Source organism: Dasypus novemcinctus, chromosome 15 (genome assembly GCF_030445035.2).
Source record: "Dasypus novemcinctus isolate mDasNov1 chromosome 15, mDasNov1.1.hap2, whole genome shotgun sequence".
NCBI classification, from domain to species: domain Eukaryota; kingdom Metazoa; phylum Chordata; class Mammalia; order Cingulata; family Dasypodidae; genus Dasypus; species Dasypus novemcinctus.
The window spans coordinates 13591256-13617363 of NC_080687.1; the positions used below are offsets into that span (position 1 = coordinate 13591256).

A 26108-nucleotide genomic window follows, 5' to 3' on the forward strand; every position below is an offset into this window, starting at 1 on the left:
CTTAATCACATTAAAAAAAAAACAAAAACGAAAACCTAAGAAACGGAAAAGTGATACTACCTCTTTCCATCTAAGTTCAAGTTTCCAGTGAAGTCATAGAGGTGGCGATTGGGCCCCTCACACTGTATGGTTCCAGATAACTTCATCAGGACATCCCTGGTTTGCATGTCAGCAGTGAGGCTCAGACCCTAAAAGGTTAAACCAAGAGAGAAAATAAAAAGCAATGTTCTGTGTTTGGGGGCAATGTTTAGCATCCCCACCATTAATCCAAAGAAAATCATGAATCATCTAAATGGAATTATCTGCAGGGCTAACACATCAACTGTCAGCCCTTGAGACTGACTTTACCAGAAAAATTTGCCACAGCAATCTAAGGTAAAGGCTTCAAAATAATTCAGTGAAGCATAAAATTAGTATTCCACCCGTGTGCTAGAAACATCCATGTGCAAGCAATAGTTAACATACTCAGATACCTAACAGAAAGCATAATTTATTAGCTGTATTCTAACACTGGTCATAAAAGTAATGTATCCCTTTAATTTTTTACTCCATCTAACAGTAACTCTTCTTCAAATGGAAAAAATGTCTGAATCAAAGGTGTAAGAGAATGATACTTGCGCAGAATTACCAAATTCAACTCTGTGTGTCAGAAAATTATTCTTAAGCATCAAATGCTTCAAATTTTATATATTATATTTATGCAAAAAGACTATTCTTTATTTTGCAATTAAAATACATAAGAATAGTTTTATTGAAGGCATAGAAAATTTCTATCTAAGTTTCTACTCTCTAGAATGAGAATCACCATTAAAACAATGATACAGGGTAGGTACCTCAGCTCATCTGCTAATCTCTCCAGTGCAGATGCTCATCTCCTCACCACCCAGTTCAGCCAGCTGAGCACGTCTCCACCTTCCAACTTGGACAGGCATAGAGCTCAGGAAGGTACAACTTAAGGCCAGATACCCTTTGTGACCTATATTTGTTGAAGTCCAACTTTTCTCCTTCTAGCATCATTCTCAAATAGTTCCCTCCACAATAAAAGGCATAGTCATCCCGTAGATTCCAGTAGGGTTAAGGCATGACCTTTAGTAGGAGATTATTTTCTTATCTTGGAAAAAATACTGACCAAACTTGCAACTGGGTCTCCAGAAAAACACTAACTGTAGAAAGTTGACTTTACCTGACGTATTTTAAGGTTCGTCTCTCCATCTAGATTAGCTGTTTCAACATAACACATTGCCTGAGGTTCACTAAGGAGAGAAAAAAATACCCAAAGTTCATTAAGACCCTCTCTATCATATTCATAGTTCATCAAGTTTCTATGATGGAAAGTATGTCTGCTGATTATGGCCTCAAAAACTAAACTGTTAAAAACAACCACTTCAGTAGTAATAATCAGTTTAAAAAGCCAACAGACATTGATCTTTGGGGTTTCACACTGTTATTTACCAAAATGATCCACCTGTACAGGCCCTACATAAGTAGGCAGACAGAGGTGACTAGGCTGGATGGGAAGGGGCATGTTACCTGAAGCACATGAGGTCCCAGCTAAGACCCATCTGTTGGGTTCAAGGTGGTCCCTAAAGTCTGAGGCTCGGCCTTCTTTCAAACCCAAGGGCAACTCCTGACCAAAGGAGATGCCCTCAGTAGCCGGTACAAACACACCCTTGGAAGAAAACTACAGCCAGAGAAGTTAAGGGATCAAGGCTGGGCAAGTCTTGCTTCACTGCATTTTTGTTTTACTGCATTTTTACTATATCAGAAGGCACCTTCTTAATCAAAACCTGTAATTTTAGGGACCAAAAACTTAAGTAATAAAGATAAGCCCAACAGATAACAATACTTCCATTCCAATATGGTAGCACAGTTAGTTAATAGAATGGACTCACCAATCACACTGGCCCAACTCTACCTTTCTTGGCCATGCCAGGTTGTTTAATCTCTCTGCACCTTGGCATTTTCAAGGATGAATTAAGATGATTAAAGGCCAATGGGAAGAGTTAATGGGATCATGTGTGAAAATTCTGAGTATGCTGTTTGGCACAAAGTACGTGCTCAACTATTAGTAAGCAAGCATCCTGCAAACATGATGTTGGTTCAGACAAACATTCCTATATTAAAACCAAGTTTTCTGAGGGTCACAGCCAAGACTCACAACCCTGTAAATATCAAGTGATCAATACAATAATATTTTTTAAGAAAAGTTTCTTCATTACCAATCACTAGTGATAAAATTACCCCTCCCCTATATTTCTATGGGGCTTTGTTCCCTTGATAAGCCTAGGGTCCTATTTGTAAATCTTTTTATCTCAAGCAGGAAATTGATGCTGAGGTTTAAAATCCAGTGAGTGATCAAGTCTAACACAAAAAATACTGTCTGCAATCAAAGAAAATGCAAACAGCCTGAGTATCCATGATTCTCAAAAGCACAAAAATATGGGAAATTATAGTCTCAACATCATATAATGTTATCTTGAACTCAAGAATAGAAATTTATTCCTGTCCTAAGCTCCTTCTTTGATAAATACTTCAACGTGTTAAGCTATTCCTAAGAAGAAGTCAAAGGCTGTGCTGTTGATTATTTATGGCCCTGAGAGAGGAAATCTTTGCAGCACAAAACTACCTCAAGAGTGTGCAAGTAATAGCTGGGCAGAAAAGGGGCAACCTGTGACCTACTGAAGAAGAAACACCATCTGCTCTGAGAAAAAGCCAGGGTTATCTGACAACTAGCAGAAGGAGGCCCTGCATTCCATGGGAACGAGGCCAGGCTGGACCCATCAGGAAACTGGCTCGGAGGTCTCGACTTCGCAGTAACTTGGATGTTGCTGAACATTGTCACTCAACTGCTCTTGAATGAGCTTCCCTCCTAGCAAAGAATACCCCAGAAGAGCCATGAGACTAAAATGAGGCTATAAATGAAAGAGTTCAGAAAAAGTGCAAAGGAATGAATGGAAGAAAGTAAACTAAAGGGTTAAGGTAGGAGAGAGGCAAATGGTCAGGAATGAAAGAATAAGATGTAGAGAAAAAGACAAGGGTAATAGGGGAAGGGTGGCTCGCAGTATTGTGCAGTTGTCATTTAATGCTTTATTATTCTTAACATTTATTTCAGAAGCTGTGCTCACGCGCACACCTGACCTGGAGGAGAGCAGGGCCATGTCTGCTGGAAGATACTGCCCATTCACGACCTTCACAATGTCCCCCACTGCCACCTACAGACCAGGGACAAGGGCAGAGGGGCAGGAAAGAAAGAGCACAAACGGGGAGAGAAGGGGTTAAATATTCGAAGGAAAAACTGCTATATAACTAAGCCACAAAGCTAGAGAGGGCCAAATTATTTTCCCTGACAAGAACAAAAGGAAAATGCTTCCATATAGGCACCTAGTAATATTGACTTTTTTTTTTTCCTTTGGCAAAAATACTTCAATATAGGCACTTGGTAGTATTACCTGTTTTGCAAAGATACTAAATGGAAAAGAAAAAGTGTGGGGGCAGGGAGAAAAGGGCTGAGTCTGAAAAACTCTCACGACCTTATTTTCTTACAATTGTCCCTTCAGTTACAAATGCTTGACCACTTGCACAGCCGCGCGCAGTTCGGCAGCGGGGCTGGGAGCACAGCTCTGAGCAAACCGACAGCCCGGGTTCTAGCGCCCAGGCTCCATCACCCCTGGGCTGTGTAACCATGGGAGGTGAGTTGCACACTCCACACATCTGTTTTCTCAACAATAGAATGAGGACAATAGCATGTATTTCGTAGAGTATTGTGAGGACTAATTGAGTTAACATATGGCTCTGAACTAATTAACCTGCCACTGGTCACACAGCTAGTGAACGTTGGAAACCCAGATTCAAAACCAGTCAGTGTGTCTACAAGGCCAGTGCTCTGAATAAAAGGCAACACTAAGTTTACCCTTGAACAAGAGATGTAGTACATTCTTCTGGGGATGTACCACAGAACAGAAGAGTTCTACGGCCTCAGGAAATTACCAGGAAACTAAGATCCATGGCCAACATCAGAGACCACTCTGGGAGGCAGGCTCCACTGGACAGGAGACTCCCAGCCAAAGAAAGAGCCCCATCTCCAAACATGAGCCCCGCTGCCAAGAGCTGTATAAATCCTTTAAAGAACAACAGAAGCACCATACTGAATAGAATGGGGGCTTTCAAACCAGGCCTAGGTTCAGATTCTAACTTCTCAATCGCAGACTCCTTCTGTAACTTCGGCAGGTGTCTTAATCTCCCTGAGTTTCAGTCTCCTGTGGGAAAATACCACCCCTGACCTTGCGGAGTTGATGCAAGGACTAAAGACAGCACACGCGAAGCCCCTGGCATGACACGGGCATGCGTGGTGAGCACCGGCCACTAGCGGCCTGAGTGTCACTCAGTGGACACTGAATGTGACAGTCCAGGGTGTTGGGAATTCCCTGATAATGCAAGAAGCAAGATCATCCCTAGGGCAGAAATACTGTTACACAAACTCATACCATGCACTTTTCTGTTTTCTGTTTTCTACTCTAAGCCACACTGCTCTATGCTTAGAAATCAAGAATTTCAAATGAAGCAAACAACTAGTGGATCTTATAAGCTAGGAGAATCCCACCCCCCCGGTACCCATGTTTAATTTTCTGTTGGGAAAAAGGAGAGTTTATTAAAGGATATCCTCCTAGCACTTCGAATTGCTTCTCAGAACTTGTGGGGAAATCTAGGTAATCAGGCTCAGCACAGAAAAGGATGATAAAAATTAAATTTTAGAGCCACTATACATTTGAAGTTAGTATCCAACTAAAAGCCAAAGAAATGCATATAATTCAACTATATTCCTTAATAAAGAGAAGCTAAAGAGTCGATGCTACCCACTTAACAGCCATCAGCACAAAAGCAAGGGATACCTACATAAACTGAAAATGTGTGCTAAAAGTAAAGTTACATTATATGAAGAGTTTAACTACAAGAAGCAATTAATTAGAAGCAACAGAGGAAAATGAGCCGTAGTCTCAAAAGAAAAAAGGCATTGGATTTTTTAAAAATTTAATTCAAAGTGGGAGGACAAGGGAAATTACAGCTTCCTCTCATGCCTATTTTCTAAATAAAGAAACATTTCCATCCCAGTCACAAAGTACTAAGAACTTTCACATATTGCAGAAACTACTTGGGATTTTGTTTGAAAAGCGTTTTCTAATTTATGCCCTTGTGCATGAATGTCCCTTGGGTACAAGAAACTAGCTAAAAGCTTCAATTCTTACGGTGGGGAAGAGCGCCCTCCAGATGGCAGAACCTACTGCAGCCTCAGAGGGTTCTCAAGTCCCTTAATTTTGAAGAAAAGCCAGGAAGATATTTCTCCCAGAGTCATCCAGAGCTATAGAGATCCACCCAAGAACTGCCTCTCAGCACTCAACAATGCTACAGCTACAGCCCAGGGACCAGACTCTAATTTGAACTTAGAGTTGAGTGCTTTGGGAACCTTAAAGATAGTCAAATTCACCTTGCCTGCCACCTCGGGCATCTGTTTCCATTTCCCGAACACAATGCCCGCTCATCTCTGAGCCTCTCCCAAATTCTCAGCTCGTACTGAATGTCAGGCAGCTTTGCAGACGGGCCTCGTTTCCTGCAGCTCAAGGCTGTGACCAGCACCCTCTGTCTCCAAGGTCTTCCTCTTAAACCATCTGCCTCTTAACTCTTTCAAGCAGTGTCAGGCTCCCCATACTCAAATCATTCTCCACTGATGCCACTACTTGTGGCTTTCTGGGGACGATGGTGACAAAAGGAAAGCTGGCGAAATCAAGGAGCAATTGCTGAGTACTGTGGGCACCCTTGGTGTCGGGTAGCAGGCACAGGGTGTCTATCCTCTGGGTCAAGAATTTCCAGTTTGACCAAGAACCACTTCAGTTCCAATAGTGGTTCCAATGAGGGTGAGGTCAGTCAGTACAGGACTTCTAGATCACTACAAAGGTTAAGATGCGATCACAAAATACCATCAAGGGGAAACATTTTTAAACAGTGGATGGTTCTCCCAGAAAAAAGTAAAGACAAAACTAAAACTAAAACAAATACTGCCTTTTCCATAACGTGGGCATTTAACATACAAAAGGACATAGGGCGTATTTTAAAACATTGTTTATTAAATGTTTAGCAAAAGAAACTTTTTAAAGTTTTTAAAGTTATCTTCTGAAAAAGTAGTTATCTTTCAAAATTGTGTGAATCAACTCTGAATTCGAAATTATTATTAGAATAATTCTGTCATCCCCAAAAACATCTTATGGCCATTAAGAAGGTCCAGCTAAAACATTTAAAAAGCTACTCTTTTCAGACATAAAATACCCAGATGGCATAGCATATTTCTTCCGAATTGTCTCCTCATGCTGCAAACAACCCTCAAACCATGCCGTTCTCAGACCCCGCAGACATCTTACTTCCAGGACATGGAGGCAAACCTTTTCTTGATATTGTAAAATTAAAGCAATAACTATGACCATGCTAAAACAACCCTGTTCCAGAACTGCAACTAGAGGATTTGCAACCCCTATTCTATGGTTCAATATTTAATGAGCATCATAAATGCAAAAATTTCCACCCAAAATGTTAGAAGTCAGAATCTCAGATTAAAAAAAACACTTAAAATTTTTGAGGTTAGGCTATGAGAACAGCAGAAGAACAAGGAAAATGTTTCCCAAAGTGTATTTAGAAACTAGAAAATTGCTTTGAGGTTTCAGAACTATCCATCGAGAGCGATGAAGTTTGCAAGTCTGAATGATAGAGTGAGCTCGTTCTAGAAGATGGCAGGGAACAGGGCACACATACATCAGTTCTAAGTAAATCTCATGGAAAACTCCACAATGTGAAATTTACATAACGTGGAGATGATCTATGCCGACACACAAACTGTACATTGCAGTCAATACTAGCAATTGATTTCAAGTCTCCAAACAAACACTTTCTGTCATGTCTTAAAATTAGATTTTACCTCTTTCCACATAATGGTATGCCACATACCATTTCTTAACACTGCAAAAGAAGAAACAACGTATAAGTAAATAGGAATGATTAATAAAAATAAAATCAGCTTTTCAAAACCCAAAAGTCTCCTTAAAAATTAGCTTTATTAATTCTAGTATTCCATATCAAGGATTAAAGTTTATCCTTAGACATAAAGGTATAATACTACCCCCACCAAAAAAATTCAGCCCCACTTTATATACCTATGGAACATAAAGCAGACATATAAATCTATTCATGTTCAACCCAGAAGAACAAAAATAACAGTAAGTCTTTTGCTACAAGATTTTTTAAAAAGAGAAAGAGGGAGAACTGATGTTCTGGAAATCAAAATAATTAAAAATTAGGTAGGGGGAGGTAGGGAGAGATTATGAACCAAGGATGTGAAAGCTAGGATGTTGTTATGAACATTAAAAATGGCCAAGCTCCTGAAAATTACACCGCTTCCTAAAACTCTAAATTACACAAATCCTGTACAGGACCAACATTTTGTTTGATTTGTTTCTCATTTCTTTATTCCCCTAAAATATTTCATAGATCATCTTCCTATCTCAATACCATTAACTTATTACTTAAACTTCCTTTCGGGAAGCGGACTTTGGCCCAGTGGTTAGGGCGTCGGTCTACCACATGGGAGGTCCGCGGTTCAAGCCCCGGGCCTCCTTGACCCGTGTGGAGCTGGCCCATGCGCAGTGCTGATGCGCGCAAGGAGTGCCGTGCTACACAGGGGTGTCCCCCACGTAGGGGAGCCCCACGCGCAAGGAGTGCATCCATAAGGAGAGCCGCCCAGCGCGAAGGAGGGAGCAGCCTGCGGAGGAATGGCGCCGCCCACACTTCCCGTGCCGCTGACGACAACAGAAGCGGACAAAGAAACAAGACGCAGCAAAAAGACACAGAAAACAGACAACTGGGGGAGGGGAGGGGAATTAAATAAATAAAAATAAATAAATCTTTAAAAAAAAAAACTTCCTTAAATGCGGGCCATATTTCAAGTTTTACAAAGGGAATAGAGACTCAGCCTTGTATCTTACCTACGGTTTTCTTTTTATTAACTGCATTGTCAGCCTTATGTCGTTTCTGTTACAGAAAGAAAAGAGGTCCTTAGATTTCAAAGTTCCAGATTAATAAATGAAATTGCAAACAATAAGGTCAGGAAAAAATAGGGGGGCAAGGAAACTAATTTTCAAGAACACTAATACTGTAAAATTCAGTTCAACAGTCTTGTGATCTAGTATCCCCCGCTAAACTGAGATGTATAGTCTATGCTGCCTCAAATGATTATATTTTGGTTCTAACAAATACCAAGCTCTTTAAAATATGAAACTTCTCTCTCCTCATTTGGTTTAGATCAGAGTAAAAGAATTACTCAGTATGAAAATCCAAACAACAAACAACTGAATTCATTTTACTGGTAATGTATCTTTTGAGCAAAGTACGTTTGCTGGAATTTGAATCTTATTTATTCACCAATTCTGAAAGTGGGAATATGTATGTATGTATGTATGTATGTATGTATGTATGTATAAGGGAGCGTGAGGAAGTTTGTAGGTACGTGGGAGAAAGAAAGGATATGAATAGCGTTACAGACAATGAACATGAAGATATATATTCTGGGGTAAGTGTGAGGAGGGAAAGGATTATTATAAAGCAGAGCAATCACAATGAGGCTCAAGCACCACAAGCCTTCACCTACTACCCACGTGAGCAAGCTCTGAAGGAGGACATAAGGCATGTGGGTGATAAAAGTCAAAGGGGGCATAGAGGGAACGGGAGGTAACTGCTAAGGGGTGTGGAGTTTTTCTTTTTGGATTAATGAAATTGTTCTAAGATTTTTTGTGGTGATGAATGCACAATACTGTGATTATAATGAAAGCCATTGATTGTACATTAATAGACTGTATGGTATGTGAATATATCTCAATAAAACTACTTTAAAAAAAAAACAAAGGGGGTCCAGAGACCTAACATTTGAGAACAGTTTGAACTATGTGTGCGTCACTATACAGGTATTTACAACACTCTGGGTCCACATTTCCTCCCAAAACATACCATCACAAGTCTTAAGAGATGGGTTAAACAATAGTCCAGTCTCCTGTCTTAAACAGGTAACCCAAAGCAACTAGGAAGTTCTAAGTTATGTTCAATACAAAAGTTATATTATCTGAAAGCAAAAACTTACAAAATCTTCTACAATCTCTTTGATGCCTGCAATTGTTAAAATAATGATCAATGGCACCAGGGTGGTATATCTTCCAGTGGGAGATACATCGGGAATTTGCTGTAAAATAAAGGACCAAAAGAAAGGAAGTTGGTACGTTAAAACTAGCCACATGTTTCACATATTTAAAAATTTTATCCAACATTGCTATGTGTTTGGAACAGAAAAAGGGTTAAAAGTAGGACCATAGGGCTATTTTTCAATGTCTCTTTTAGTAACTGCAATTATTCTTAAGGCAATTCCAAAAGAAGGCTCTCTCTATACAAAGATCATGTTTGTTCACTGTCGCAAACCATATTCACATACCACAATGCTTTTTCAGTTAAGTGGTCATTTAGCAAAATCTCATTTTGCATTAGTTAAGGTTACAAATTTTAGATAGCTTTTAAAAAAATTACCTGTAATAAGGCAATGAAGAGGAAGAAGGCATTAGCAGCTCTTCTAATCTGCTCATACAAGAATCGAGGTAGAAATGTCAACAAGCTGTACTTAGCTGTACTGTAAGGACAAACAAAATACTACTATCAGTTAAAGAGGTAAACTCTAAAAAATTAGAACAAAACAAAAACGTTTCAAAAACATACAAGTGGTTTTAATGATAAGGTGCTTCAAAACTCAGGATAAGAAAACTGGCTTGCTGGCACTCTTTGTAAAAGGATGCACCTGATAACATTTTCAGATATGATCTTTGTTTTCAAACGTTGATACACATATGTTCCCATGGTTTTCATACATTAAAAGTAGGAAAATCTTCCCACCTTCTCCAAGCTACATGCTATGCATAGAGGAGGCATACAAAGAATGTTAGAGGAAGATAATATTTCAGGGATCACAAAACAAGACGTGGCACAAATCCCAAATATGGTGAGATATGAATGCTGGAATAAAGAGTGAGACATCAATCAAGTAACTCACACAAGTAAAACAGAAGAATTATTTCAGAATTTGTGATGTACTACAATTCTTATTACAAAATCACTACATCCAAATGTAGAAAGACAACTCTATAAAACACACCCCAATGAGGCATGGGAAGAACAGTTCAGTAGGTCTCTCTGGATGCCCACTACAGACATCTTACACTTCAGCCACACCTGAATAAATCCCATTCCTTCCACACACCCTTTATATTGCATTGGCACTGTCATAGTTAATTTCATGTGTCAACTTGGCTAGGTGATGGTGTCCATTTGTCTGGTCAAGCAAGCATTGGTCTGATTATGACTGTGAGGGTATTTTGTAGATGGATTTAAATCAGTAGTCAGTTGGTTACATCTATAACTGATTGTACCTACAATCAACAGAGGAGATTGCCTTCAGCAATGAGAGTAGTCTCCTCACATCCAATCATTTGGAAGGCCTTAAAGCAAGAACTGAGGATTTCAGCAGCCAGAAACAAGAATTTCTATCTCCACTTCAGCCAGCCAACTTCTCCTGGGGAATTCAGTGTCACCCGTGCTGGAGTTTCCAACTTGAGGTATGCCCCATGGAATGCAAACTTGCCAAACCCCATGGTCGTGTAAGCCAATTTCTATAATAAATCTCTTAATATTCTCATATCCTATTGGTTCTGTTTCTCCAGAGAGCCATAATGAAGTCACTTCTGCTCACACTTTTGCTTCTTCAACCCAGGACATTCTTTCTCTTGGTGATTAAACTCTCCTTCACACCCTGACCTCCCACTTAATTCCCTATCTTCCATTAAGTTTGGTCAAATTCATAAAGACTCTTCTTCCTCTAAGCCCACTGTATGGTGCTTACACCTGCATTATAGTCTGCTTTGCTTTGATTATATATATATACATCACACAGTAGATAGTCCATGAACAACGAATTACCTCAAAGGCATACATTGAGAACCGTGAAAAATGAACCACTGCTCCACCAGTTGCTCAAAGATTTATCAAAGTACAAACCATAAGTACATAGTTGATTCCTAACACACCCTCTGAAGCATGACTCTGCGCCTACTCTTATGGAAATACAATTCTAGCAGGATTATCTATCAGGTTTCAAATACATAACAAATTAGAAGCTCCAAAGTAGGATAGATAGCTCAAGGGGACAGAAAATGCTAGAGGCATATGCATAGCTGGAAGACTGTACAGCAACCAATCATAGAAATGACAAAATAAAACCAAAGCTGACAAATATATATAACAGCCAGAAGTCATTTGATGGGGCAGGAAATACCCTCATGTACCATTTTTCCTGCCACTGCCTCAGAGAAAATCATATAGAGCAGCCCAATTTTTGCAATACATAATGATCAGAGTGTTCCTTAGTGTCAAAATCAGGTTTAGTTTTCTTCTGCTCAAGATGCTAAAGATGAATATGATAAATTACATTAAAAACACTTCTAGAATGGTTCAAAGTAAAGAATTTGATACTTGAAGGAATGTAATTAAACTAGCTAGAGAAATGGGCTTACACAGAGCCCCTTCATATATCTAACACAAGAGGCAAATAAGATGTCACCTTAAAATTTTGCCAGAGAGAAAAATTGCAAATATTAAGCTCATTAAAGATTAAGAAAAATATTTTAAACTCATGTATATGACAACTCACGGTACAAAGTTTTCTTAACTACAGCTCAGAGGACAAACAAGGTGAACTGGACAACCATGCATTCCATTAAGGCAGTACCTTAAAGGACATCTGAAATAAAGCAAATAACATTCATCAATAAAGAAAACATGAAAATTCACACACTCAAGACTGTAGAAAGAATATTGCAGTTTGACAATATCTATATCTAACATTAAAACCTAAGATTCCAGCTGTATAAAAAACACACCTACTCATACACAGTGAGCCCATGGCCCTGCCATTGAGGGACTACCTCCCACTTGAGTGAAATACTGAAAAATGATTACAGTGACTCACTTGTGCCCAAATGTCATGAGAGAAAGGGATCCTGGCCATGCCAGGAAACCAAAGATAAGAGAGGGGAGAATGGACACTAACTTTTACTCCACTGGAAAAGGACAACTGAGTCTTAATTGTTTTCTTCCTGATGTACAATTAGCAGATCAATAATTAAGAGAAACGGCTATTTATCAATAGAGGACTACTATATAACATTAATTACCTTAATATACCCATCAAAATCATCCTATGGACTTAGGTTAGAGGAAGGCAGCTCAAACTTTAAGGTGCATACAGATTTCCTGGGGCTCTGTTAAAATGTATATTCTAATTTAGTAGGTATGGGAAAGGCCTGAGATTCCGTAGTCTTAACAAGTTCTCAGGTGAGGCAAATGCTGCTGTTTCTAGGTTCACACTTAGAGTAGCAAGGGTTTAGGGTAGTTGCTAAGGAAGTAAATGGGTTCAAATCTCCTATTTGCATGCAGTCCAGCTGAACCCTGTAAGAGGCAAGGGCCACTTGTCTCTAGCATGGGAGATATTTTACTGCTCACTCTACCAGGAGAAGGAACATGTACAGTTAAGGGGGAAAAAGAAGAGTTCCCAGCAGAATAGTTGGCTCACACATGTGAAATAGTCACCCCCAAAAGATTCTCATTCAAACCACATGTGCCAGCATTCCCCCCAGCTCTGATGGTTGTGACAAGAAAATGAACTGATTGCACATGAGTCCAAGGAATTTAGAGTGTCTTAGAGATATGGTATTGAGGAGAACTGGCCATAAGAAAACATGAACCTTTCCTTGTGATTCATTCTGGGTTTGTCGAAACATCTGGTAGACCAGTGTTTCCCAAAATTGGCTAACATGAAGAATGAGCCAGGGCTTGACAAAATCTGTCCATCCCTCCTTTCAACAGATATTCTCTGAGTACCAACTCTGTGCTGAGCACTGTCCTAGACACTAGAATACTGCAGGGAACCAAGGTCAAAAATCCATACCCTGATGGGAATTACATTCTAGAGGAAAAATTAGATTTAAAAGAAATAAATGAAACAAAACAGGAATAGATGATGAATGCCATGGAGGAGAGGAGATCAGGGAAGGCGACACACCACTGGTGACTGAAGGGTGGGAGACAGTATTAATTGCAACAGAGTGCTCAGAGAATGTTTCACAGAGAAGGTGACATTTGAACCAAGCCCTGAAGGAGGTGAAGAAGCAGGAACAAGTCACACGGATATACAGGGAAAGAACTTTGTGGAAAGAAGGGACAGCAAATGCAAAATCTCTGAGGTGGGAGAGGCCCTGCTGTCCCTCCAAAAGAAGGCCAATGTGGGAAGAATGAATGTGAAGACCTACAAAGAGAAATAGAGCCAAAGTTTCACTTGAGCCTTGTAGCTCAAGTCTATGCTTCTGGAGGATTCCAAGGAGAAAAAGTTCTGACAAGGATAACAATTAGCAAACCCTTCTCTAGAGATTCTGATTCAGCAGGGGTGGAACTCGGTTAGTTATTTGTAGACATAGACACTCTCCTCTTTTTTTTTTTTTTAAGATTTTATTTATTTATTTATTTCTCTCCCCTCCCCCACCCCAGTTGTCTGTTCTCTGTGTCTTTTTGCTGCGTCTTCTTTGTCCGCTTCTGTTGTTGTCAGTGGCACAGGAATCTGTGTTTCTTTCTGTTGCATCATCTTGCTGGGTCAGCTCTCTGTGTGTGTGGCACCATTCCTGGGCAGGCTGCACTTTCTTTTGCGCTGGGTGGCTCTCCTTACGGGGTGCACTTCTTGCGCGTGGGGCTCCCCTATGCGGGGAACACCCCTGCATGGCACGGCATTCCTTGCACGCATCAGCACTGCGCGTGGGCCAGCTCCACACGAGTCAAGGAGGCCCAGGGTTTGAACTGCGGACCTCCCATGTGGTAGACGGACACCCTATCCACTGGGCCAAGGCCGCTTCCCTCTGGGTCAAGGAGGCCCAGGGTTTGAACTGCAGACCTCCCACGTGGTAGATGGACGCCCTAACCACTGGGTCAAGTCCGCTTCCCTAGACACTCTCCTCTTAGTAATTCTTATGATTTGGCAATGATGGGGAACAACCCACTAGAAAATAGGGCTTGGCCAAAACATGGTTTTGGGCTTGGGGCTCCCCAACCACCACAAATCACCCAACACTAGAGAAGTCTGATCTCCACAACAGAGAAAGGCAAGAACCCACAGGCAAACTTTAAGCATGATTGTCCAGCTATGGGAAAAACTGAAGCTGACAAGTTTCCCAGAGGCAAATCTAAAAATCAGTAACTTCCCCCTAAGGCAAGCCTCCAGAAACCCAGAAACCAAGCTAGCTTAACACTCCTCTTCAAAAACACTAGTAGTAAAAGCACATTAAGGTTAACAGCAGCCCAGGGAGCAGCTGTAGCTCAGTGGTTGATGGCCTGCTTCGCATGTGTGAGGTCCTGGGTTCAATCCCCAGTACTTCCTAAAAAAAAAAAGCCCAAACCCATCAGTTATTCTCCTACATTACACACATGTACACAATGTACAGTGTGTGTTCAGTATTTACTGAAGGAACGAAGGACCCTTTTAAGCCTCCCCCAAGCAGCTGCCCAGCTCCCTGTGAGGTACCATCCATCTGTCATCTCACAAAATTCACTCAGCAAGGTGTGGACTACTGGGAGTTGAAGATGGGAGGATAACACTAAAACGGTTGTTTGTATCTCTTGAACTGCGGAATCCACGTATCCCCTAAGAGCATATTAAACCATTTCAGAGGAAAGAGCAGGCATACGGGAGGTCACCCAGAGCCCTCGTCCCGCTCACAGACGGTAGGTGGCGCCGGCATGCATGGGGGCCGCCCACAGCAAAGCCCACGGCCCACCCCATCTGCTACCAATTCCTGATGCTTTGCCAGCTCTCTCCCAAATTGTACTCTGGACATTTCCTCAAATACAAGAATACCTGCTGTCACTGTTAAGGTATGACCATTTCACAAGAAACTTCCACTTCATTTTGTTAAACTCCTGAAAACTAACCAGGTACAAAGAAAAGGTTAATAACTTCATTTTAAAACACTGACGTTTCTAATTTCAACTTTTTCCTACTTGTAATCTACAGCAGGAAAAAAGGTGCCAGCTACTGCTCTGCTCTAAGTCTACCCCAGGACTGTGCAGTAATTCCACTGGGTCTGGAACGATTAGTGCCTTTACTCTTTATAGTACTTCCCTGAGCCATTCGCGGCCTCCACTTTATAAAGGATCCATCCGCACCCAATGAGAAACAGCGGCTGAATTCTAACCCACTCACCTATTCCTCTCAAACTTCCAAACTGCTTCTCGCCATTACCCAAGACATTATTCAGTAACTATCTCTGGACAAGAAGAAGGTTTATTTCAACCACTCCATGGAAGTATAAGTTGAGGAGAAGGTAACAGAGAAGATTACACTTTGACTACAGAGCCTGTTGCCAGGCCAGTCCTCAAGAGCTGATGACTCTTAGGTAACCAGTCCCAAATGTCAGGCTTTGGATGCTAGTGGTCAATATCTTTAAGTGTAGCTTAAAAAGTAGGCTTTATTCAACTGCTTTACAAGAAAAATTGTGAAGGTTACGGCATAAAGTTGAATGAAAATGTGTAGGGAGACATTCATTCAATTTCGCTGTGCAAAACTTGAAGAATTATTTTAAATGAGCCTCTACTCTCAATAAGAAGAAGCAACAAATATTTGTTAGGAAACATCTGGTCTACAGGCAAGTACAGGGAAGCGGACTTGGCCCAGTGGTTAGGGCGTCCGGCTACCACATGGGAGGTCTGCGGTTCAAACCCCGGGCCTCCTTGACCCACGTGGAGCCGGCCCATGCACAGTGCTGATGCGCGCAAGGAGTGCTGTGCCACGCAGGGGTGTCCCCTGCATAGGGGAGCCCCATGCGCAAGGAGTGCGCCCCTTAAGGCGAGCCGCCCAGCGCGAAAGAAAGTGCAGACTGCCCAGGAATGGCACCGCACACACGGAGAGCTGACACAGCAAGATGATGCAACAAAACGAAACACAGATTCCCAGTGCCGCTGATAAGGATAGAAGCGGTCACAGAAGAACACACAGTGGATGGACACAGAGAGCAGACAACTGGGGAGGGCGGGGGGGGGGAATTAAATAAAAAATAAATCTTAAAAAATTATAATAAAGATAAGTACAGAATTAGTCACAATCCAGGCCCAATTTTACTCCATCCCCAATAAAAAAGGAAAATGAGTTAAGGTATAAACTCTAATCCCATGATATATTACATTTAATTACAACACTTAGAATTCAACATATTCTTTCCAAAGAGAGGGAAATAAACCCTTTCAAAGAAAAGATTTATGGCTCTTCTGGGTGCTGACATACTACAAATCAAAGTCTGACAAGACTCTGAAATCACATTATCAAAGGAGAAGCGCCTAAATCTGCCCCGCTCACACCCCGTGCCTCTACCCTCAGTCAAGAAGGCAGTGACATCATTGGTTGGAAGGAGAGGGCACAGCTAGTCAAAAAGGACACTTTTCAAGCAGACAGAGTTCAGGAACCGTAACAACGAGCAATATCGCGTTGGGAAGCTGGCTGACTCAGACGGCCTGGGAGATTAACAGGATGTTAAGTGATTAATACCTCGAATTCATTGGTATAAATGAACAAAAGTTTAATTTAGGTCCAGACATAAAGAAAATATGTCAGTTCTTTGTATTGCAAAGAGTCAAAAGAGTTGACAGATATCAAAAACCTCAAGCTATTTTATTATTCTGAATTTCTCACATAATTACCAAATTATCCAAATGTTTAATTCTAAATGAAATTTTTCTAAGTTATGTTATCATGCATATGAAAAACGCACAGAACCTATGGTTACAGCTCAGGTTTTCTTACGTGAATACACCCACATAGTCATCTCACTGATATTTAACATATAGAAATGAGGAAATGAAGTCTGTACGTGAAGGATTCTTTCAGCAATGAAGGTCCAATCGAAAGGATACCTGGCTTCTGATTCACAATGGTAAAATGGACAGACGTTCTTCACCTCCTCCCACGGAGACACCACTAAAATGGTAGAGCAGAATTTCAAAACGCAGTATTAATGACAGTCAGGCTCCCACTAACTCAGTGGATATTGAACCACCGCTTCTCAGGGAAATCCACGGTTAGATTCCACAAGTTCCCCTCCCCACCATCAGAACATTTTTGTCAACCAATCATTGCATAATCTTGTTTCATGTGTGTTTGTTTAAAGACATCTTACTGGGTATATATCATTGATTCGTCAACATTGAATTCACAGCCAACAGCCCCGTAAGTCATGCCTGAACAAAGCTTATCTCCATAGGGTGCATCACAGCCTTCTTTCATTTAGGAGCAATGGACAGCTCTTCAGCATTACACTTTGGGGTCATTTTAAACAGTGAAATCACCAAGAATAAGCAGAAGAGTGAGAAAAATAGGCATTAAATATACCATGGGAAGGCCACTCACTTACAGCCTGAGAGCAGAAAAAAGAAGGCACAGCATTATGTTGTTTGACCTCTGCTGGGAATGTGTACATCAGGTCACTCAAATCCTTCCCTGCTCTACACATAACCACATATAACTGCAAAAGGCTCCAAGCACTGATTTGGGGATTACAAATAAATCCTAGCAAGTAGGCAACTTCACAAATACGGAATCTTCAAATAAGGAGAAGTGACAATAAACATTTTTTTAAAATAGGAAAGGAATCAGCAATAAATCTAGAGAGTAATCCAAGAAAGAAAGAAAACACCCAGCACCTAAAAACCAGTGAATGCAACTCAAGAAAGCAACAAAGCAAATTCTGGAAAGAACAGCCAGTCTGCCTAGAAAAAACATTGGGTGGGGGGGGGGAGTGGAATTGAGAGATTATTCTGAGAGATTATTTTGAATATATAGAGCGGCTGCATAACATAAAAATATATTGATCTGATGGAAAAATAAGGATTATTATGTTTAAAAATGTTCAATAGCAAAATGATGCAGGAAAAGCAAGTTATACTAGAAAAGAAGCAAAAGTGTACACTATTTCACTAATTGGCAGTGATGTAAATAAGTTAAATCTTTATCAGAGAATTCAGAGAGATCATTTCTAAACTTAATTGAGAAATATGGAGGAAAACAACAAAAGAACTGAAAACGGAGTTCACAGTGGTTGCCTTTGTGGAACAGAACAGAGTGAGAGAGATGGAATTGGACACCTGATTTCCACAATGACCCCTTCCACACTATTTGAACTTTTAGCCATGCCCACATATTATTTTAACAGTATTTTAATATTTGAACAGAAATAAATAGCATCCAGATGTAACTGCCAAGGGACAGTCAGCTCTTTTAGCTAATTTATGTATGGTCATACATGGGAAGCTGTTTTTTCAGAACATGAAATCAGGCTACACACCTAATTTATTCTTATGACTTCCCACCACAAGAAGATACAGGAACCACAAATCCGATATTATTACCCAAAGTCACTTCCTCTGGACAGTGAGCATGGAGAAAAGGAAGAGAAATTCTAACCTGTTCCATGAGTCTAAAAAGAAACAAACATTAGCACAGCACTCAGAGTATAGCATTTCTAAGTACAGGCATCCTCTGAGTGAGCAGACAGGAGGGGTTGTACCCTATAACAGCCCACGGGACAACAGGAGAGTAATGTTCTTCCCCCTTAAATGGAAATCACTTTACTCTGAAAAATATTAGCTCTTATTAAGTTCTCTTGCATCCATTAATCCTCAGCCAAATTCTTAGAAAATTGTTTTTTCTTTTCACAAAACCACATCCTTCTCCTCTTGTAAACCAACAGCCCAACGGGTGACCTTCTCTGGCAGCTTTCCCCTATTTACGTCTACCCAATGCACAACCTGTAATCCATCCACTCATTTCAACGCTCTGTGTGTTTTGTGGGGGTGAGTGTGTGTGTTAAAGCAATTTCTTCTTCTCCTAAACGGTGAGCCCTGAAAGGCAGTCTCAAAGGCTAACCCCATCCAATATTTACTCTTTTCCCTACCACGTCTAAGTGCCTTGCAAGCTGCAAAAGCTCCCAGCACATCTCAGGACCAACAGCACAGTGCCCCCTGCTGGCTAGCCATCACACCTATGTTTTCTGCAATGTATTCAAAACTGGAGCAGCAGGTCAAGATCAAGGTCCTTAGCAATGGTCTAACAAGTTCTCAGAGAAGCAAAGTTTAAGGAAGAACTGTAATGCCTTATTGCCTTCTCTTTTTTCTTCAAAGATTTATTTATTCCCCCTCACCCCACCCCCCCCCCGGTTGTTTTGCACTCGCTGTCTGCTCTCTGTGTCCATTCCCTGTGCATTCTTCTATGTCTACCTGTCTTCTCTTTCAGTACCACAATTTATCAAGAGAACTGTCATGTCAACTTTTTTAATTTGTTTTGAAAAAATTTCAAATACAGTACAGTTGCAAAAATACCAGCCACCTACAGAGAATTCCAATATACCCTTCACTTACTCAGATCCACCAACTTTTAACAGTTTGCCACATTTGTTGTATAATTCTCTCTCTCTCTCTCTTCCCCCCCCCCCCCCCCCACCTATCTATCCACCTATTTGTTTTCTAAACATTTGGGAGTAGACTGTATACATCATGCTCTTTGAACCCCTAGTACTTCTATGTACATTTCCTAAGACAAGGATATTCACTTACATAACCACTTTAAGTGCAGTTATCAATTTCACCATGTAAACATTTATGATCATTGTCAAATCTGGAGAAATCTCTATCAGACTGCTTTTGTAAATAAAATTTACAATCTGGAAGTTAGAAAATGCACCTATTCACAAAAGTGACTGCACACCACATAAACATATCCCTAAGCCTAAACTCACTGTTACTTCAAACTCAACTTTCCCTTCTCCAGATCTTGAAATGCCATTCCATCATCAGCTAATAGGAAAGGAAATGTGATAGAGGGAAAATGTGGGTGAAAAGAGACAGCATCTTAACCTGTCAAGGTTAAAAATATATTTCTTAAGTTAAACAAAAAATAATTGGTCATTTAAACATACTGAGTCTCAGAATAAGCAGATGCAAGTTAAGGGGCATCAAGCTTAAGTTCCATTAGCAGCAAGTAAATCTGGTGACATAGGCATAATATAATTATATAAGTGACTTACAATATTTTAATAACAACGTATATGGCCTCCCACAATTTTCTTCAAGCTTACATTTATATAGCTAGATGTGCATACATATTCATACCTACACAGAGGATTGCCAATGTTACACGAAAATGGGACAATTAGGCCATTCTCTGACTATTGCTTCTCAGTCAACACGGCAAAATCCCTCCAACTCAATGACGTAGGTCTAATTCATTATTTTTAATGGTTACATAACATTCCAGAATTTGTTCACCCATTCTGCTATTATTGACATTCATTTTATTTCCAGACTTTTTATACTATAAAACATGTTACAATGTATTCATGTTCAAATATGTCCACAAATACTGGTGATTTTATTTCTATGACAAAGATTACTGGAAGTGGGATTAAGGAGTCTAAGGATCATGGTTTTTAAAAAATTCTTAACTGAAGTCCATATTTCATTCAGATTTCCTTAGTTTTCACCTACTGTCCTTTCTCTGTTCCAAAGAGTTGTATATTTTAAATTTTAATAGATAGTCAATTACATTCCAAAAGCATTTCAAAACTCACCATTCTTGCAAGTACGGGAATATTCTTTATGTCCATATCTCTGCCAGCGACAGGTTTTGACAGTCCTGACAGTAATCAGTCTGGGGTCACGGAATATTTGTTAGGTTAATTTGCATCTCCTTGAATATTAATAAAGTTGAACATAATTTCATACATTATTGCTTTGTTCCATACACATGTTTCATACACATGGCTTTGTTCCATTGTTACCTCCTCACATTTGCCCATTTTTCCCACTGATTTGTCTTTTCTGTATCCATTTGTACAAATTATTGGAATTTTCTAAATATTTGAATTTACATTAGTTTTCTAGATCACTCATTTATATATTGAATTTGTTTTGCTAACTTTGACGTACAAAGAAGTATCAAAGAATAAAGCTTATTCTTTGGTTTAGTATTAAGAAAGTCTTCCCCATCCTTCAATTATAGATGTAATCTTCAAGATTTCCTTTGTAGATTTTTTTTTTGTCAGTCTTCAAATTCTGCAAACAGAATTTATTTTTATATATATTATATAGGGTGGGGTCCAATTTTGTCTTCATCCTGACAGAGAGCCAAAGTATTTAATAAATGGTATTAGCACAGTTATCCATGCCATTTAATTGAGATATTGCTTTGTCTTGCATTGGCATATATTTACTTTAATGGATACCTTTGTCAATTCCTATGCCAATACTATATTGATTTCTTTTACTGTAGCTTCATATATGTTCTGACTCAAGCTTAGTAAGGCAAGTTCTCCCTTGGTATGCTTCTTTTCCAAAACATTCTTGGTTATATATTTATATATATAAAGTTATCACTGGAAAAGTAATACCACAAGTAAAAGAGAATAGTAGGGGAAGAACATTTGTTCCTATGTCTCTCTAAAAAATGGTTATTGAAGATTTGGACATGATCACTTGATGAACTAATATAGAGAAAGTGGTTTCATGTTAAGTACCTCGAAAGATTTTTTAAGTCATCCACATATATGCTTTATGCTACAGTATACATACTCCTTCATTTCCAGATAAAGATTTGGCTTCTAGAAATGTTTGTCATCATTTTAGGATTAAACACTTGCCATTTTTCCAGAGGAAGTTTTACATTATGATTAACAATACCAATTAACAATGCCTTTATAAATAGAATATATTTGGGGGAGTAGACATTAGTATGCGTTAGTCACAAAATGGTCACACGACTGTGGTATTAACTAAAAAAACATTAATCCAAAACTGCACAATACTTTGGCCAATTTTTCAGTGCTCTAGGTTTTGATATGAATTACAGATTATCTCATTAATAAGAAAACTGTCATTTATTGAAATCCAATAAAAATGACTAAGAAAATCAAAGGCCAACAACTCAAGAAGCAAGGAAATTCTTTGAAAATGAGCAGATACTTTGGTTAGAATGAAAAGTGTTTAAATCAGAAATTGAATTCTGCTTCTTATAACAGAAACTCACCCAAAGACACATAGGGTGAAGAGTGGGGGTTGTGATTTTTCCTCACATGAGAATTCCAGAGGTAGGCAATCCAGGGCTGAGGTGGCAGCTCCCCACACGTCGATGCCCTAGGCAGCTTCTCGCTCTACTCCATCACACTCATAGTTTGACCTGCTCACGTTTTCGCCACAAAATGGCAGCTCCCTTTTCAGATTTGTGGCTATGTTCCACATGAGAAGAAGAAAAACAGAAGTTCTACATCTCTATCAGGAAAGTGGAGCTTCTCCACTCACCCTCAGCTTACATCTCATTGGCCAGAACTGTATCTCACAGCCATGGCTAGTTTCAATTTTATTTACCTGGACTCACCTGTAACAAAATTAGTGGCTAATAACTGTCTTAATGCCTTTTTCCTGGGGTAAGCAAATGTCCTAGACATGGATGACTCATTTCAGGTTTGTGGTAGGCCTGGCAGGTGGTACATGTCCTCCAGTCCAACCCCAATGAATGAGTCAACATGGGTCGAGGTTCAGAGTTGAATCACTTAATTTAGGGAAGGGCTGAATTATTAATGGTTTATGTTTGGGGCACAACAAAAAAATTACATGCCCATTTTTAACAACCATACAATGAATGATCAAACACTGAAAGTTAAGACAGTTGTCATCCTTCCTCAAATGAGTCCCTCCAACCAGAAAATACCAACTTTCAGCAATGAGAGCAGGAATGGCTCTGGGAATCATACGTAAATATAGAGTTGTAGTTTAAATAATTCTCCTTTATAGTTAATACCTCACAAGTATTTATTAGATCTATTACCCCACATGTGAGTTACAAATGAGAGAAAGACCTGGTTAAGAGTATGACAAACTGGTTTCTAACCCCAACTCCAGCTCATATTTGTGACTTGACCTCTGTCTCTATTTCTGCATTTATAAGTGGGGACAATTTTTTCCTTTCCATGACACAGGTTTTGTGAAATTGCAACTAATTTATAATTCTAGGGCCAGAAAAAAAAACATGTGCAGAAGAATTTAAGACAAGAGGATGCCTGATTTTACAGTTTGAAAACATAAAGAACAACAGAAGTGGCTGACAAGCATTCTGGAAGGAAAATAAATTGACACCTCTCATCTTGGATGACCCTCCGTAGACCCTAAGTTGCTAATAGAGATGAGAAAGCATGTGTTGACAACAGTGTCCCTAGGTCAGCTATGCTGAAGGCAAAAAATACAAAGAGCAGAGGATCAACTAATAAGTTATTTAGTATCAGGTTGTATCTTAAGAAATTTTGAAGGTAACATAAAATTATATGTGTGAGGGTGTCTTTAACATGCATAACCAGTTATACTCAGGCAATATGGTTTTACTATGCAGACTTTATACCTAATACCAGATATTAAGGCACAGGATGGATACCTAGTAGGAAAATAGTGGTCTCATACAGAAAAATAAGTCAAGATGGTTTATATGGTTTGGAAAAAAAGAAACTGGAAGAAAGAGGAAAGGTCTTATAGGTTAACAGTTAATGAGAAAATAGTTGTCACACACACATAAAATACATCCTAGCCAACAAACATAAAGAAAATAAATATTTTATCATCTGCATTCTTGGGATCAGGGGCCAAAGCAGTCAATTTCAGATCCACCCAACCCAATCGTTCTAAAACCAAGACACGCTCAGTTCTTGCTAAAGTGACCGCCATCAGGATATTACTCTATATAAGGGAAAGGCCTTAATTTCCTCAGTAACTATCAATCCTCATTAAAATCACAACTCTGGGAATACAGACCAAAGTTCAAAGCTTCAGTTGGCCACAGCCCGCTGAACTGAGCCCGTGTTTTTTTGTTTTTGTTTTTCACAAGAAAGCCTCCTAAGTTTATTTATAAAGCATGTGAAAGAGTACCCTTGTTTTTTCAAATGTATCAGCAGTATTGCTGAGCTTGCTAGTAAGTACGCGTCTCCAGGGAGACATCATTAGTTGCAGGTGTTAAGACATCTGTTTGTGAACAGGTTCCCATGTCTGATCTGTCTTCCTCTCCAAGTGATCATAAATCCTCTTTACAAGTTTATTCCTTTTGGCTGGTTAATCCTCAACCATATAGCCAATCATAGGATTCTTCTTTACCAAGTGTAACTTTTCTCATCCTCAACCCTCTCTGCCAATCTTTTGTAAAACATGATTAGCTGTCTTTGTTACTGATTGCCTTTACTTTTTTTTTTCACTTTTTTAAAAGATCCATAGATCACCAAAAATGTTACATTAAAAAATATAAGAGGTTCCCATATACCCCACTCCCCATCCTCACTCCACCCACATCAACAACCTCCCTCATCAGTGTGACACATTCATTGCATTTGGTGAATACATTTTGGAGCACTGCTGCACTGCATGGATTATAGTTTACATTGTGGTTTACACTCTTCCCCCAGTCCACTCAGTGGGTTATGGCAGGATATACAATGTCCAGCATCTGTCCCTGCAATATCATTTAGGACAACTCCAAGTCCTAAAAATGCCCACACATCACAATCTCTTCTTCCCTCTCCCTGCTCTCAGCAACTGCCGTGGCCACTGTCTCCACATCAATGATACAACTGAGCAAGGGGTTTAGACATAAGAAGAACAGTCTAGCTTATGGAACATGCCCTTATTAACAAGGGGACACATAACTATATGTGACATTCCCACGACACTATGCAGTGACTTGGTCTGCAAAAAAAAAAGGGAAAGAAAAAGCAAAAGGAAAAGGAAAAGGGGAAAAAGGGAAGGGAAAGGAAAGGAAAGGAAAAAAGAAAAGAGAAGAATATTTGTTCTTAATATAACTATAACTTCTGACAAGCATAGGAAATAGATGTCAGATTAAGAAGAATTTTTAAATAGGGTACCATTCTGTTCTCCCTTCTTAGAATCCTATACCAATCCACTAATAACTCTACCAAAAAAAAATCCAATCCTCATCCCTTTTAGACATACAATACTGAATATTGACAACCCAAAATCTAATTGGGGAGTGGGGTGGGTAGAGGCACAAAAAAATGATGAATAACATTCTATTAGAATGAAGTTTGAGGTACAGGAAAATAGGCAGCAAAATACCTATGAGATTCCTTCTAAACAAGCTTTACAATGCACACTATGTCTGCATACACGAAATAATCATCTTCTATAGCTCCAGGGATTCGGATATAGGAAGGTACTTCATGGTGCTTCTAACCAGTTCAGGAATCATTAGCGAAGTGAACCTCAATGTCCTATTTGAGAAGATGTTCGGGATGCCCTGGCTCGCCTTGTTTGGCTTTAAGCTGCTCTCGTGCACCCAATGTGAGTGCAGCACATCTTCACACTGAGCTTTCTTGATTGCTGTGACAGGCGCACCGCTCCCTGCATGATATCCTGACCTGGTGATTAGATTTCATCCTTGTCACTTGCTGTTTTAACCCAAGGACTTTTCATTTATTTCACAAATGGCATTACCATCCTTTCAGCATCTTAGGGTAGGCAGCAAATATTCAAATTCTGAAAGATCCACCAAAAGAGAAAATATCCAGTGTTTTCAATTATTTTTCCAACAGCTCATTATTAAATTTGCTTTCACCAACCAAATGAGGCCTTGTCCTGGCCCTTGTAGAAATAGACGACAAGTTTTTATGGATTTAGATCCAAATGTCCAAGGGTAGCACCAGAACTAGGTATCTGAAAACCCCCGAAAAAACAAATTCGCACCTCAGTACAACCCTGAAAATACAAAGTTTCTATATGAATGCTATTTCAGTTTCATTCCTTATTACCACATTTACCTCTCTCCAGTCCTACATTTGATTAGATTATCTCCCTTTTATTCAGCTGCCTAGAGGGCTACTATACATGGCTGTATTACCACCTCGATC

At 39.7% G+C, this 26108-nt stretch overlaps 1 protein-coding gene across 3 annotated transcripts in view; it reads right to left on the reverse strand.

The window, feature by feature from the left end:
* The window catches only part of LOC101445555 (phospholipid-transporting ATPase IB), a 675309-nt gene that overhangs the window by 517474 nt on the left and 131727 nt on the right, over window positions 1-26108 (reverse strand). For all 3 annotated transcript variants that reach the window (XM_058277045.2, XM_071208176.1, XM_058277047.2), the window contains exons 3-9: window positions 9610-9709; window positions 9173-9271; window positions 8025-8070; window positions 6962-7002; window positions 3139-3212; window positions 1184-1253; window positions 61-188 (exon numbers count right to left, since the gene is read on the reverse strand). In XM_058277045.2, coding sequence (XP_058133028.1) covers window positions 61-188; window positions 1184-1253; window positions 3139-3212; window positions 6962-7002; window positions 8025-8070; window positions 9173-9271; window positions 9610-9709 — 558 coding nt within the window. The remainder of the gene's footprint in view (window positions 1-60; window positions 189-1183; window positions 1254-3138; window positions 3213-6961; window positions 7003-8024; window positions 8071-9172; window positions 9272-9609; window positions 9710-26108) is intronic.